This window comes from Amphiura filiformis, chromosome 17, assembly GCF_039555335.1.
Source record: "Amphiura filiformis chromosome 17, Afil_fr2py, whole genome shotgun sequence".
Taxonomy (NCBI): Eukaryota; Metazoa; Echinodermata; class Ophiuroidea; order Amphilepidida; family Amphiuridae; genus Amphiura; species Amphiura filiformis.
Genome location: NC_092644.1, coordinates 36,674,744 through 36,691,235, shown reverse-complemented (window position 1 = coordinate 36,691,235; position 16,492 = coordinate 36,674,744). Strand labels below are relative to the sequence as shown.

The following is a 16,492-nucleotide window of genomic DNA, read 5'->3' as shown; positions in this document are numbered from 1 at the left end:
GCCTAAAATTCCACTTATGTCAAGGGTGTCCGTAGCGCCATTAGGTGAATCTTAACGGTATTATTTCAATCTAAACCCGATGGGGTTATTACATTAGTAGGGTCATGTGGAAAGGTTTGGCTACAAAACGGTTCTCTTATGAACGCATCTATGCACGATTTCCACCTCGATACACATGAGCACACAATTTCGTCCAAGAGCTTCCAAGCAAGCAGTGAATTGTGTCTACACAGTCTTTGTTTACACTACGCAGTTGAGTGCATAGCATCATAAGAGCTGTGTGACCTTCTAGCTGGTGACTAGTGGAAAATACGGTATCTGTGATTGTTTTTTGTCAAAACTCCGAATGTTCCCTTCATCCAATCAGAATTTTTTATATCGAACGAAAGCTAACACTTCCCCCTTTTCATTACGTCAATTCAATATTTATATTGCAATTCAATATTTATATCAAGGCGAATGTGGTAAATCTGTTGAATAATGGGTTCTGGTGTATTTTGTGTCGAGGAATTCATATTTGATGTCGATTTGATGACCTATTTTTAACCTTTTGAAAGTCATAGCAGCTTCACAACAGTTTCAATTTCGCTGAAATCGGAGCATTTTAAATTTTTGGCCCCTGTGTGGCCAAAAAACTGACCACTCGTCAAAATTTGACCTTTTTGCTTATAACTCAAGAACGGTATGTCGCAGGTAGGTCAAACTATACTTATTCTGAATCTTTGCAATGAGAGAAATAATTTGATGTGTTGGTTTAAATTTGACCACTGTGTTGACCTTTAACCTTGAATATGGCCGGAGTGCCGGGAATTATTTTTTGTTAACATCTTGAATGTGTTATAGGACCATATAAAAGGAAGCTAAAAGGTTGGTTTGGTAGAGTCCTGTTGGGGGTCATCATTAACTTCCCGTAGATACCGGACTACTACTTTAGACCTTCAAATCCAAAATGACCGCCGATTTTTATCTCGGAAAGCTTAAATTTTCGAAGTCGAAGTAAAGCCTTCATAATAGGCTATAATAAAAGCTCTGTTTGTGCTCGGAGTTGAGATATGGATAGTAAAACTACAAGTAATAATTAATTGACGTATATTTCACCTTCAAATCCAAGATGATCGCCAATTTCAATTTCAATATTTCCAAGTCAAGTTGAGTTTAGTATACACAATGAAGAAGAAGTTATACAACTGGATTATGTAGAAATACATGTAAAATATCTGTCTGTCAGTGATATGCAAACAAGACCAGTGTCAGTCCTGCGCCTAATTGAAACTTGGAATTTCTCACTATGTGTTGAATAATTTGATGCTTGATGAGCTATAACCATGATAACGCACATGTATAAAGTTAGGATGCGAGTAAAGTATATAGTAAAACCCCGGGAGTAAAACATGGGGAAAAGACCCAAATAAGTGTAAGGTTATATTTTATAGCTATTGGACTTGGCGCCTTCACTGGCTACCACGTACGGCCACGCTGCCCTATGTTCTTCCGTTCGTGGAAAAAATAAAGAGGGACCGGCTAATTGGCTGTCTACGTTAAGGTGGTACTACACCCCTTGATAAATTTGTGACTATTTTTGCATTTTTCTCAAAAACTATTAACACACTGGTAACAAAAGTTATGTATATTATAGGGGCAAGGAATCCAGTTACTACACTGGAATTTCAGTGACTCAAGACAAGTAGTTATTGATTTATTGATCGAGGAGAGCGTGGCCTAGCGGTTAAGGCATAGGACTGTGAACCCAAGGGTCAAGGGTTCGAATCCCAGGTCCGGCTCTTTGTGTCCTTGAGCAAGACACTTCACTCTACTTGCTTAGTGCTTCGGAGGGCACTTTAAGCTGTCGGTCCCGTGTACATGCATATTTTCTCACATTAATGTAGTGTGCACGTTAAAGAACGTCACAGGCTATTCGAAAAGAGCAGGGGATCATCCCGGTCATGTTGACTGTACTTCAAAATACACACATCTACTCTAGGTTCCAGAGTAAAAAGTAAGTACAGCTTGTCTGTACGCAGTGCGATAATACTCATACATATGAGGGAGGCACTTATAAGGAAGAAGAAGAAGAAGAAATATTGGTTTCCCCTCTTTTTTGACTGTTAAGCAGTATTCAGACTTTTTATTGTACGTACAATATTGTATGTAACATTATATACGTTATTTAATCTATTACCATTCTATTTCCAGTAATGTTTAAGTTCTAACGAATGTTTGATGACGAAAAATCGATAATATATTTCTGCTAGATATTGTATGTAACATATTATCGATTTTTCGTCATCAAACATTCGTTAGAACTTAAACATTACTGGAAATAGAATGGCAATAGATTAAATAACGTATATATATGTTACATACAATATTGTACGTACAATACTCGGAGTCTGTGGAGCGCTTAACTCCACAACTGTTGTCTGTGTTGAAATAAAATTTCCAGTGCAGTAGTTGTAGTCCTTCCCCCTATAATATACATATCTTACTTGTCACCAATGCAAATCCGACGTTTTAGCAAAGATTTAGAATTTTTACTGAAAAATCGCGGGGTTTTCGTATTCACAGAAATTTCTGAAGTACGTTTTTTGTTTTCAAATAGGCTTTTTAACTTTCATATCCCGACTGTGGAGCACAAGTTCTTTACACCATAATAGCACACTGACCAAAGACAGAAGAGCCAGTGGGAAATCAGCAGCTGAATTACCGTGTATAAGAATTGTGTAAACTAGTAATTGGATATATTTTTTTACAGTTTCTACACACTTCCAAACTGCTTTAAAACAAGAATGAAGTGGTATACAGTAGAGAAATATCCCAATTCAGAATTATTTGGACTATTTATTAAGCTAATTAAAGGCATACAGTCATGTTTTGGCTATGACCTTTACACATTTTTTTTAAATCCCGACCGACCGACCAAATTCTGAAAAAGTTGTGGAGGACAACAAGCAATCTTTTTTTTTGCCTAATCATGCTAATTGAGGAAAGTACACATATCGACGTAGTAAACTTTCATTCCTTAGGGCTACGAAAATATTAAACTTAAGAATCTTCAGAGCACAAAAAAGAGAGTGCCATATCTATTTCTTGTGCAATGACAGCTACATGTGGATGTAAGTGATAGCCACTGTAATGACCTATCGTCATGTCCCACACGTCTATTATTGTCACATTTGCTATACCAGACATAACTTCTCGCATAACTTGATCCATCTTCCAGTCATGCCAAGGTGCATAATTTCTATTATAGTTATCATCCTCGAACGTGTTTGCAGACTTGATGAGAACACGCGCGCTAGGATTTCTTGATTGTAACCTTTGAATTGAATCTCTTATTTTATACCATCGATTTCTGTAGTAAGTGAGGTTTGTAGACGGAAAATGAGCCCAAATGCTTATAAAAACTACTACCCTACTTTCATTATGTATATCGTCAATTGTATTTGGAATGTATTTAATGTCTTTCACGAAAGCTTCGTTTTTTTTAATTGGATATCCATGAAATCTAAATTTAAGATTGATGTCATGTGTCTTATCTACAGCGATATTTGGGCCAAGATCGTATTTTACGGCAGTTCTTTCAACTATACTTTTTTTCAAAATATACCGAAAATGTTCGTACCATTGGCGAATAGTGGAATCACCTCGAAAGTAGAGGATTTGATTTTGTAAACATTTGGTTATTTCCGGTAGTTGCACATTGTCACTTTTGCAAACTCCATAGGCTTTATATCGTAAACATTTCCTTATTTCTGGTGGTGTGAACTCTTTATTATTACAAACTAGGGAATGCCACACGTCATTGTAATAAAATCCGGCAACACTGTCGTCGGGTTTAGTGTTGGTAGCTCCCAAAACACATGGTTGAAGCTCCTTCGCTACGCATTTTGAAACTGCAGCGTCTGAAACGTCAATAATTAATAATAATTTATAGTATAATTATGGTTCGAATAATGGTAACTACAACGTTAGGTTTAATTAGAGCAGTTATTTTGACCGATTGTGTGTGGGAGACTGATTTATATCATACCTACGATAACAATACAAAAAGATTTTGGTAAAAAAAGGCTTGCCACTTGAAACAAACACCCCCCTGCACACACCAAACACTCCCCTCACACACAAAATCTATCTAAAACAACAACATTGTTTGCTTCAGTTATATGAATTTGAAGTAAAAGTGCTTACTTTTGGATGGCATCACATCTATGACATCTATGGGCAAGGCTAGCGGGCTTAGTACTCTCGGTCTATGTAGAAAAATCAATGATACAAAATGTAATTTTATTCCCAGTTCAATTCAATAATAAAAATCCCTTTAAAAATGGATGTACCTGGATAAAGACGATTCCAAGTGAAATGCAACTCAATTTTGATATATACTATTCATCTTATTATTTGTAGATACTACAGGTCACATTTCTTTAAAGTTAAGTCCTGGTGTTAAATTATTATTTGTGACATGTATACTTGTGGACACATGGGTTTACCGGTCACCGTATTGCTTGCAGCTTCAGGGCTCAGAGTTTGTACACATTAACACAGATTGCACTTGAGAATTATATTGTTACTAATATCTACCCACCCCACCCCATCCATACACGTAGGACTAAACAGACAGTTCCACAGAGAATAGCGTATTATAATACAGGTTGTCCCAGAAAAAAATACCGGGTAAATCAATTTGGACGTAAGTCGAAAAATAGACATCAGAATCTAAAAATCTTAAATAATATCAGCGTGTAGCCCATCTTATTCTGCATCTTATATGCCAATCTGACTGGAATCGGTTTCTGATTGCGAAATGAGCGATTACATAACGCATGCGTCAATTCACTTCATTCCAACTTTGAAAGAAAGATCATTCAACACAATGCGCACTAGTGGTTAAACTGTCAATGGGCTTCATATTTTGTTCTATGAAATCCTTTTCGTTCTTTTTAAACAACCTGTTTCTTGCAAAACATTTAATTAGGTTTTGTTCAAATTTGAAAACATGCACGTTGATATAAATGTTGCATAAAGAATTACTACATAAAGAGTTCCAGCTGGCTTAAAAATTTCTCACGCACATTAAGTTTCTATCTTTTAAAACTTCAACATTAATGTTGCGTGGTGTCAAAAATCACACGTAAAGCTGTAAGCACTTGATCATTGTCATTCTTGGCTCAAATGTCCTTTGTAAAGTATATTTACACAACCTAAAGAATTAAAGTTGGAGACTGGAGAGCTTCCATTTGCAGAAATCAAAGTTTTCTCAGACAAACTGTTATTCATCTTCAATGAAAGCATGAATGACATAACACAAGTTGAGAAGTTTCGCTCACATCAATTTTTGCCAAAATTGCTGAAGGTTTCATTACTGATTGGGTTCTAAATGATATTCAAAATGATATTGACATCCGCCAATATGGTAATGTAAAAGGAGTGTCAACTTCTCATTATTTAGTTTCTCTTGTTCATTATCTTTTCCAGGGAGCGGAGAGGAGTCGCAATATAGGGACAGTGGTACTTACGGATTTCTCGAAAGCGTTCGACCTTGTCGACCACACGCTTCTTATTGGTAAGATCGTCGATATGGGAGTCCGTAGGTCCATTATTCCTTGGATTTGCGATTTCCTCCGCAACCGTCAACAGTGTGTCAGATACAACAGTGTACTTTCAGATTATTCAACTCTTAATTTGGCCCAATTGGGTTTCAAATTCTTATAAATGAAGCTGCCCAAGAAGCTGGTAGTCGCTGTTGGAAATATGTTGATGACTTGACATTTGCTGAGACTTTTTCCGGTGGTTGTGCTAGTTCACTTCAGGATGATCTTGATCAGTTCTCAGAGTGGGCTAGTGACAGCCACCTGAAATTGAGTCCCAGCAAGTGTCAAGCCATGCAAATTGCTTTTTCTAATCCATTGCCACCGCATCGCGACTTAAGAATTGGTACTGAAACACTATCATACGTCACCGAAGCCAAAGTTCTTGGTTTGTGGCTACAGAACAACCTTAAATGGAATGTCCCGATGGACGCGATGTTAAAAAAGGCTAATTCCCGGTTGTTCATGCTACGAACCTTGAAACGCTTTGGTTTCTCCACTCAAGAGCTTGGTGTCGTATATAGTGGATATGTCAGGCTAATTCTTGAGTACGCTGATGTGGTGTGGCATTCTGGTATCTCAGCTAAACAGTGCAATGAAATAGAAGCCATTCAAAAACGTGCATGCAGAACAATCCTGGGTCGGCACTATTTATCCTATAGTGATGCGCTTAAAGTTTGCAAGCTTGACACCCTTTCTGATAGGAGGGAGGAGCACTGTCTTAGGTTCGCCGAAGGGCTTGCCAAATCTGATCGAACAAGTTCTCTCATCCCTCCTACCAGAAAGGAGTGTCATGGCCGTTGTTTGCGTAACAGTAATAATTTTTCTCAATTTAGGACTAATTGTTTCAGAAATAGTCCTCTTCCCTTTTTTGTTGATATTCTTAATAAAATAAGTTTTGCTTTTTCTTTGCCACCCAGAGTTGTTCTGCATGCTATACTTTTATATGATAATCTTTTCATGTCATTTTATAATGTTAAAAAGTGCAATATTATGATAAATGCTTTTACTGTGACTTTTATATATGCAATTTTCTTAAATAATGTAATTCTAATTGTATATTTTTGTGTGTGTCTTATCATGTGCAATTTTTTGCTTAAATATTTAATTCTGATTGTTTTATATGTGTATTTTTATATTGTAATTTATTGTATGTAATTTGGCCCACGGGCCACGAATTTGCAATAAAATAATATCAATCAACCGTTGGATTTTAATAGATAGTTAATGAGAGACACAAACTTTAGGAAGCGGTGAGCGAGTATGAAAAAAGCGCCTGTTGATCAAACTTGGAATGAACTGCATTGATGCACGCATTATGCAATCGTTCATTTTTTTCGGAACCAGTCAACCGAATCAAATAAAATTTTCGTATGTGATGCACAGCAAAATAGGCTAGGTGTTTCATTTTGAATTTTTTTGATTCTGATATCGACTTACGTCTTTACTAGAGTTAGACTTGGGGTGCTTGGAAGATTTAAGGGGCTACTACACCCCTGCCCAATTTTGTGCCTATTTTTGCATTTTGCTCACAAATTATAGTGCATTGGTGACAAGTAAGATATGTATATTATAGGGGCAAGGACTACAACTACTGCACTGGAAATTTTGTTTCAGCACAGACAACAGCTGTGGAGTTACAGTCGAAAATGAGGGAAAACCAATATTTGATCAATAAATCAATAACTACTTACCTTGAGTTGCTGAATTTTCAGTGCAGTAGTTGTAGTCCTTGCCCCTATAATATATATATCTTACTTGTCACCAATGCGCTATAATTTTTGAGAAAATTGCAAAAATAGGCACAAAATTGGCCAGGGGTGTAGTAGCCCCTTAAATCTTCCAAGCACCCCAAGTCTAACTCTAGTAAAGACGAGAGACAGGCGGTTAAAGATCTTAAGAAGGAAGATAACATCATCATTCTGCCCGCGGATAAGGGGAGAGCCACTGTTATTTTAGATAAAGATGAATATAATGAGAAGGTCAACTTGCTCGGTGATACAAAAACGTATGAGGAGTTATCATCAGATCCTACTCAGAAATATAAGAGAAATCTTGTAGCCATTCTTACTAGACTCATTGAGGAAGATAAGATCACGTTTGGTAAATACAAACAGTTATATCCGACAGCCGAGAATATTCCCAGGCTGTACTGTACTCCAAAAATCCACAAACCTAATGCACCCCTCAGACCCATAGTGGACTATACATCTACGATAGGTTATGCTACATCGAGATGGTTAGCGGATATCCTAGGTCCTATGGTAGGGAATACTGTGCATCATGTTAAGAACTCATTGATGAAGGGGACATACTTAATTCCCACGACGTAGTCTCGCTTTTTACTTGCACTCCCATCAGCAAAGTATTAGACATAGTGAAAGACATAATTAGTAAAGAACTCTGGCTTAAAGACTACAACCAATCGCAAGGTTTCAATCTAACTGCGGATGATGTAGTTGAGCTTTTGGATTTCATTTTGTCCACGACGTACTTCACCTTTCGCGACAAAATTTTTAGACAGCGTTTCGGAGCGGCTATGGGTAGCCCCGTGTCCCCATTAGCAGCCAACATCTTTATGGAATACTTAGAGGAATTAGCCATCATGACCGCCCCAATTGAATGCAAGCCCAAGCTTTGGAAAAGATACGTCGACGACATTCTGGAAGTAGTAACCAAAGACGCAGTCATACCGCTTACTGACCATCTTAACCAAGTCGATGACACACAGTCTATCAAATTCACTTTCGAGAAAGAAGTCGACGGAAAGATACCATTCTTAGATGCGTTAATTGTTCGCCGCGAAGATGGGTCCGTGAAGCTTTTAGTTTATCGCAAAGCCACCCACACAAACCAGTACCTGAACTTCAAATCGCACCATCCCCTACATCAAAAACTTGGGGTAGTTCGCACACTGTTAGCCAGGAAAGACAAAATTGTCACCGAAGATCAGGACAAAGAGCAGGAGGAGAAGATAATTAAAGGTGCTTTGAAACAGTGTGGATACCCGGACTGGTGTGTGGATAAAGTCAGTAGCAAAATGGCTACTCCTAAGCAAAAAGGAAAGAAGTCTAAAGACGACAGTGACAAATCCAGGTGATGTTACTGTATGTTGAAGGGATGTCCGAGCGTGTCGCTAGAGTCATGAAATCTTATAACGTCCATGCCGCCATGAAACCCCACAGCACTTTACGCAATCTGCTTGTCCATCCGAAAGATTTGTTTGTTCGCAAAATTCTACGGATATCATTTATTCAATCCCATGTAAAAACATACATAGGTGAAACCGGTAGAAAATTCGGGAAGCGCTTAGATGAACATAAAAGTGAGGCAGAGAAAGTCGCTACCAATATCAGCACCAGAGCCAACAGGAAAGCTTCGCAATCTACCATCCATAAATCTGCGATAACTGACCATGTTGTGGACAATAACCATATCATCAATTGGGAGGAGGCAAGGATTGTCGGAAAAGAGAGTGACAAATACACAAGATGGATAAAGGAGGCCATCACCATCAGACAACAAGGAGCAACAATGAACCGAGACGAGGGCCAGTACAACCTAAGTCACATCTATGACGACCTGTTGATGGAGAAATCGTCTGGCAACTCCGTTGCCAAGCAGCGATCAACAACAGCTGTTCAGCGATCATCACATCAACAGTAGCATTGAGAAAGATAGCTGGTAGCTATCGAAACGTCTGCACGTAAGTGTGTTTACTTTGGACTAGACAGTAGTATTTATGAAAAAATATACAGTTTTATGGAACAGTCCTGATGAATTTATTCAAGAGAAAAAGAGCATAACTGATCTATCCATAAAATAGACATTATCAAAGTATTTAATTGATCATGTGAATCACATTTTATACTCTTTATTTCTACACGTAACAGTTGTTGGAAATGATCTTTGATGTCTAGGCTACAGCATCATTTCATTTAAACAAAATTAATAGTCAGCATCTGTTGCGTGTTATTGCATAGGCCTTGGCCTATGGTTATTGTCACAAAACACGCACGTAGATATCGAGTCAGCTCTTTTCAACAAACTGTAACGGTTTCAAAATATCAAATTTGATATCAACCTTCGAAGGAAAGTGTATAGAAAATTATTATATACATTATTATGCCATAAACTCACCAGACTCTGATTAAATGGGGATGGAACTAGTGGCGACTTTTTAATTTGACTGTTTATTTCTTTCATCATAGCTATCAGAAAGGTTAGATATGAAGTAGCTTACCCCTATACTCACCCCGTTATAAGCCGAATTTCCTTTTCAGATATCAAATCGCCTATATATTCATAATCATTGTTGATGTTGGTATGTTTGAAATATGTGTCACACGACAACTTGTTTGGTTTAACACAAAACCACGGAAAACCGGTCCTTTCATCAGTAAAATTACAAAAGGTCATGTTTGCAAATCTCTCTTTGGGGTTAATATACATATCAGTTGTTATGTGGCAGGGTGTACTGACCGATGGCGTTTGTCCTTCAGCTTTAAATTCTCCTCGGTAATTTCTCCTGGCGGGAAAATTATCCCTTATACGGTTCAGGACATCAACAGCTTCTGCGGAATGGATGAGTTTAATCATGATCTTCACTTGACCGGTCCAGTGAAGGCGGAACTTGGCGGTGTAAGTGCCATTGAAATGATCAATTATTTCATCAGCTGCAGCACTCGCAAGTAATGCATTACTATGAATCCAAGCGAAGAAGAAATCCCCACCATACAATTTGCTTTCGTTTTTGGTATTTCTAGCTTCAATGGATACTTCAAGTGTATCGCATAAATTGTATGGCTTATTATATTTGACAAAATAAAATGATAGTTGAGGGCTGGTAGGAAAATCCAGTGAAATATTAACTGGGGTGATGTCGGGTGGTGTTGTTGGTATGTTCTGCGTTGTCAGGGTTGGAATTTCGTCCCCATTTTGTGTATATGCAATCGCCGGTGCTACAAATCGTCGGAGAGTTTGATTTGGAAAGATTATAGGTACTGGTGAATTGCTAAACACCTGCAGTAAAAACGATGAAACAAAAGAAAACTGAGAAGTCTGGAAATTCTAAAATGTGATTGTAAAATGTAAATAAACATTATTGTCAAAATATCAACTTACGTTATAATGCAGGATTATAATTGTATAGCCGACTAAAGCGAATATCATAATTAGTCCAATCAGATGATCAAGGTGAAGACCACGGATTTGGCCATTAAAATGACCCCTTTGCAACGTTTTCATATTGATACAAAGATTGATAAGAGATCCGATTGAAATATTTGTAGCAATTAAAATTGTGTGATGCCGAATTAATGGTTCAGTCTTTACACACAATCAAACCGCACACAGTGTCCACAGCAGATTATTATTTCTTCCCAGCACGAATAACGTGGAATTGTAATAACGCCACCAAAGTACCACCTCACAAAATATACTGAACTATAATAATTTTTTATACACTTTGCTTCGAAGTTGATACCAAATTTGATATCAAATGTTTAATCATCGTGAGGATAAGAACCGTTTGGAAATTCGTGCAATTTTAAAAATGACATAGGGAGTTGTATGACGCGGCAGAGCTAGCGTGAGTGCAAAGAATTACCATAGATGAACTCCTGGATGGGGCAGCTTTAATTAGCATGAGGCCGCATTGATATGTAAATAGCGTATTGTTATTTAAATTTGCGCACAGACGTATTGAGGGCGACAGTCATGTTATCCAGACGGAGAATGGCTGCATATGCCGGGCATGTCAATTTGCTGAGTGAAGGATGATAATCACCTTTCTGTATAGGTAATAAGCTAGTATATTTCGTGTACCAGTTGGTTATAACAAAAAATTAGTATCATATTAAATATATTAAATGTATAAACTTTGAAATTTACATGAATTTGAAAAGCAGAGCTTCGAAATGTAGCTAAGTCAGGTGATGTGAAATTCTGCTGCGTGACCCCCTCTGCGTGGTAGAATTATATTCATAAAACATTGAATTTAACAGATATCATGGGTAGCCAACCACGATTTATCAGCATTTAAAATATATGTTAATTAACAAAGATAAATAATAAAGAGTACAAATGGCAATTAACTAGTAAACAAGCCTGAAATCTTAAAATGTTGCCACGTGATTTCCCGAACACATGATATATTAACATGTGACCACTATTCAGATTTACCGTAAATATTTGGAGTATGCTTGCACATCATGCACATACACTGTGCATTTCTTTACTTCCGTATAAAATCAATAATTCATGCTGGGAGCCAAGTAACATTGTCTGCTCAGAGCAGATTGGTATTTTATTTTACTTGAGAGCATAATAGAAATACATAAAGACGAATAAGGCGCCATGATGGAAGGTCAGGTCGGGTATCAAAGGTTATTATAACTTAAATACTACTTGTATTTCCCACCTTGCCTCTGTCACATATTTCCTTCATATTATTGACAGCAAGTCCTAATTTTGACTTTGCTATTGCAAAATGTCATTTCATATCAAATTAGTAGACTTTCTTTGAAAAAACATATCACTGGTGCCTGATGGGAATACCCGTCCGCCATTTCATTAAACTGGATCGTTTTCGCCTGTTTTGTGCCCAGATGTATTGGGGGCGCGCTATACTCTCATTGAACAGGCAAAGTTCGCAAAACTAACAACGTTGTTATTTGCCAAACTCAATTAACATGATCCAAGGGTCGAACATGAATTATTCATAACGAGCTATAACGGATCGATAACTGGCCTCACTTTCTAGCTAGTAAACCAGCTGAATTTTTCATAGATTTTGCGTTGCTAATAGAACAACCGTGAATTTAGTGTCACCCCCTTGGAATTACGTCGCCTGAATAGACCGGCAGGTTAATCGCCTATTCTCAACATCCACACATCTACACGCATCCGATCCGATCCATGACGCATCTGAGAGGTCTAATTTCATTATCATTAAAGGTTTACCGATGCATGTCAAAATGCAAATCAAATAGAGGCCCTGCATGAAATTATCGATTGGCTCCAAACAAAGGATTTGAGCCGGTGTCCTTCACCGTAGTTATGGCGGAGTGCAGTCCATTCAATCAAATGTTGTCATCAACCTATTTGATCGTAGTGCAGGGTTATGTGTGTGAGACGAACTGTCACGGTAGATTGCAATCATGCTTTTGTTGAATGCATTTGAGTAGTCCGCCATATTTACGGGATGATACGTCACATCATAGAAGAACTCCTGGAAGCGGCAGCTTTAATTAGCATGAGGCCGCATTGGTATGTAAATAGCGTATTGTTATTTAAATTTGTGCCCAGACGTATTGAGGGCGACAGTCATGTTATCCAGACGGAGAATGGCTGCATATGCCGGGCATGTCAAATTGCTGAGTGAAGGCTGATAATCACCTTTCTATATAGGTATTTTATAAGCTAGTATATTTCGTGTACCAGTTGGTTATAACAAAAAATTAGTATCATATTAAATATATTAATTGGTTGTGCGCAGGCAAGTATACAATGATTCCTGTACGGGTTGATTCAGGCCACATAAGCTGATACCATGCATTGGCTTTTGCGTGGTCAATTCGTAATTTGTCATTTTTAAAATTGCACGAAAGGCTTGTACCTGAACATATGTGTATAAGTGTGCGTAGTGAGAACCAACCGTGTGTTTTGAAATCAAAAACTAACAAAAATTCGGATTTTATATGTGCGAAACAAAAAAAAGACTGCTGCCCTCATGCGTCAACACTCAGTGTTACGGAACATATCACGGTACATAGTGCACTTACGTCCACGGCGAATTCACCGTGACCTTTCCAGCCATAAACCCGCTTATTGAAGATTAAACCGATATATGCAGTACTAAACCATTATATAGTAATCTATTGTCCAATGCAAATTTATTACTACCTGATAATATTGATTCAATGAGCGACCGAATTGTCCGCTACGGACGACTAATCCAATCGATAATGACTCTATTGACATGTACGAACGGAGCCCCACTGACCGAGTTTTGGGATATTTTTCACTGGTTTGCAGCTGTTTGCTGTCATGTACTCATCAAGGCGGAGTACCGTTATTATAAGGACTATGCCAATTATTTAAAGATTGACATGTAGAGAATAAGCCATAATTGATTGACAGAAAGTACTAAATTTGTACCTATGACGGTTTTATGACGCCAATCTTCAAAATACGATCAAAAAATGGCTGCCCGGTGAAGTAAAATGTGCATTGGAATAACACGGCAAGTTTGGATAGATGGTAGGATTTCTTTTTAATAAAATTTATGTTCCCCCGTTATTAAAGCTTGTACCGGGTTGAAGATTCAGATATTTGGAAAAGAATAAGTAATTGAAACAGAGAGAAAGTACTAAAATCATAGCTTTTATACTTGTTGATATATGATACTAACTAGTTCATCCCCAATAGCTACGATACAGCGCTACCAGTAGGGTTCAATTGCCTATTGTGAGTGCCCCTGTGTTGTGTGCATACATGTAGTTAACAATAACTGCATGATGACCAGAGCATTGTAGACCACTCGGTAGTCTAAAGCAGATGCCGTACTAGGCTCACTTGATGTCAAATCCGAATTTTTGTTAGTTTTAAAATTTAATTATTTTAACTTAAGTCAATTGCTAATTTTCAACAACGTGGGGCGTGTTTTTTATAAGGATAATACATAACAGGTAATTTTGTAGTCTAGGAAATATTGTTCTTAAATTGACTTATTTTCGCTTATACCCACTATCGGTTTTTGCGTTCACTTCGACTTCTTCTTCGCTTTCAGGGTAGAGTGGTTTTGAATAAATAATCCTCCAGACGTTAAGGGATGGGATATGAACGTTTGGACATTATTTATTGTGGAACATTAGAGCACATCAGACATATCGAATTACATTCTGAATACGAAGAATGTCCTTCTGATATCAAATAATTTTGATTTTTTGAAATTCGCAATGTAATACACATTTTATGGCAAATGATTAAAAATTGATCCAAAATTTCATAACAGTCGGACGTGTAATTTCAATGGCAAATTGTGCTCAACAGCTGACTCGCGATAGCTCCAACTTCGAACGAGCACCATTGTGTGCTCGTTTTGATCAATTTTCGCCATAGAAGCTGTAAATAAACTTCAATTTTTTCCCTCTATGGTCATCTAAAAATGATTAAAATGCGGTGTTGGGAAGATTGTTGTCTTAAATATGGAGTTCTGACTGCCCGATAGGGAGCTAAAAAATGGAAAAACTTTTTCCAAACCGTGTTAAGTCTAAAATCACATGTTTCTCATTTACTTGTGTGATACGATCACAATAACTGTGACAAGTTTGACATGTTGTTCTCATTTCGGAAACAAAGGCCACGCTCAGTATTGTTACTGTTCGTTTGCTTAGTAATGGTGCATCCAACTGATTATAATACCTATTTCATCACAGTACATTGTAATATCGCACAGGTAAATCAGAAATATATGTTTATGGATTTAACCAGGGCTATGAGACACATCCCTGATTTAACATAGTTGAGCTGTTTTCAATGAGGTTTATCTTGGTTTAATGGGGTTTAAGTCCTGCAAAGGTCGTGGTGAATTCTGCTGTAGACATGACTGCATAATGACTAACAAGTAAGTTCAATAACCAAGGACAAACTGTTATTTAACCAGTAAAGGAAATATAAAGATTTTATTACCTTGTATGTTAGGCTATCATATGCTGAAAACACCAAAGGTATAGCATACTTGGTTCAAAGTTCTGATTTTGGTTGGATATGTATTTTTTTGGTTTTTTTATTTCATATTTTTGCCTTTGTCTCAATTTCAAATATGCCGCCTTTGACCCCCACGGACCTGATCGTGTCACAATAATACAATATCAAAAAGCTTATTCTTATGTCAAACTTTGTTTTATGAGACTTTAAAAATCTATTTCATGAATGTGTTTTTATTATGAGGGAAATGATACAAATCCACTTTTTCAAGATGTGTATTTAAAATCCTCATAATGTCCGTCATGAATGTAACATAAAACAAAAATAAATTGGATTTTGAAACCCTCATAAAACAAAGTCAAACATAAGAATCCAATTTTTCGAGATGATTATTTCAAATCCTCATAACTTCTCTCATAATACAATACAAAATATATAAAAGAAATAGATTTTGAAACCCTCATAAAACAAAGTTAAACATAAGAATTAGTGTTTTGGAGAACGGTTTTTCAATTCCACATAATTTCCCTAATAATACAATACAAAACAAAAGAAATATGTTTTGAAAGCCTCATAAAACGAAGTCAAACAAAAATAGTGGATTTTGACACCCTCATAATACACGGCTTCTGTCCCACAATGAGCATCTTTCATAAGGTCTCTAGATGTTGTAATCCTGTAGTGCTTTCCACAGTGCCTCTGGGTTGGTAGTACCATAATATGAATCGATTGTTATCCTATGTTTTCTCTGCCAGCTGTCTAAACTTTTTTGGGAAACTAAACAAGGATAATATTGTAGTTGTAACAGCCTTCTTTTTAAGAGCTCTCCATCAACAACAATCGGTTGGCGAGAGACAGAAGATCAAAGTCTGGAGGAGACATGGTCAAGACTTCCCTTAGTTTCAGAAGCCTGTATTGAACTTGTGGTTGTAAGTCAAAAGTACAAGTTTATACCAGCGTGTGTATAATTATGTAATTCGAAGGATTGAAGAAATCCAGCAGGACTTAATAAGGACCGTTAAAAATGATCAGCAAGTACTAATATAGCCCTGAAATCTAACATTCCAGCATGCAATACCCTGATGTTAATACCTTATTGCGATGTGAATTAAACAAATCTGGCATAAATGTATTTGCTTTAATCAGAAACATTATTTCCGTTGATAATTTGTTATTGTCAGATAATTTTTATG

General features: G+C 37.1%; 1 protein-coding gene across 1 annotated transcript; it reads left to right on the top strand.

The window, feature by feature from the left end:
* The first annotated feature begins 8,127 nt into the window (after positions 1-8,127).
* On the top strand, positions 8,128-8,688 carry LOC140137191 (uncharacterized). Its single transcript, XM_072158843.1, has one exon. It carries the CDS (start codon positions 8,128-8,130, stop codon positions 8,686-8,688), a length of 561 nt encoding a protein of 186 aa, XP_072014944.1.
* Positions 8,689-16,492: the final 7,804 nt, after the last annotated feature.

Coding starts and splice junctions, on each gene's coding strand:
- LOC140137191 (XM_072158843.1), top strand. CDS start 8,128: ATGGGTAGCCCCGTGTCCCCATTAGCAGCCAACATCTTTATGGAATAC.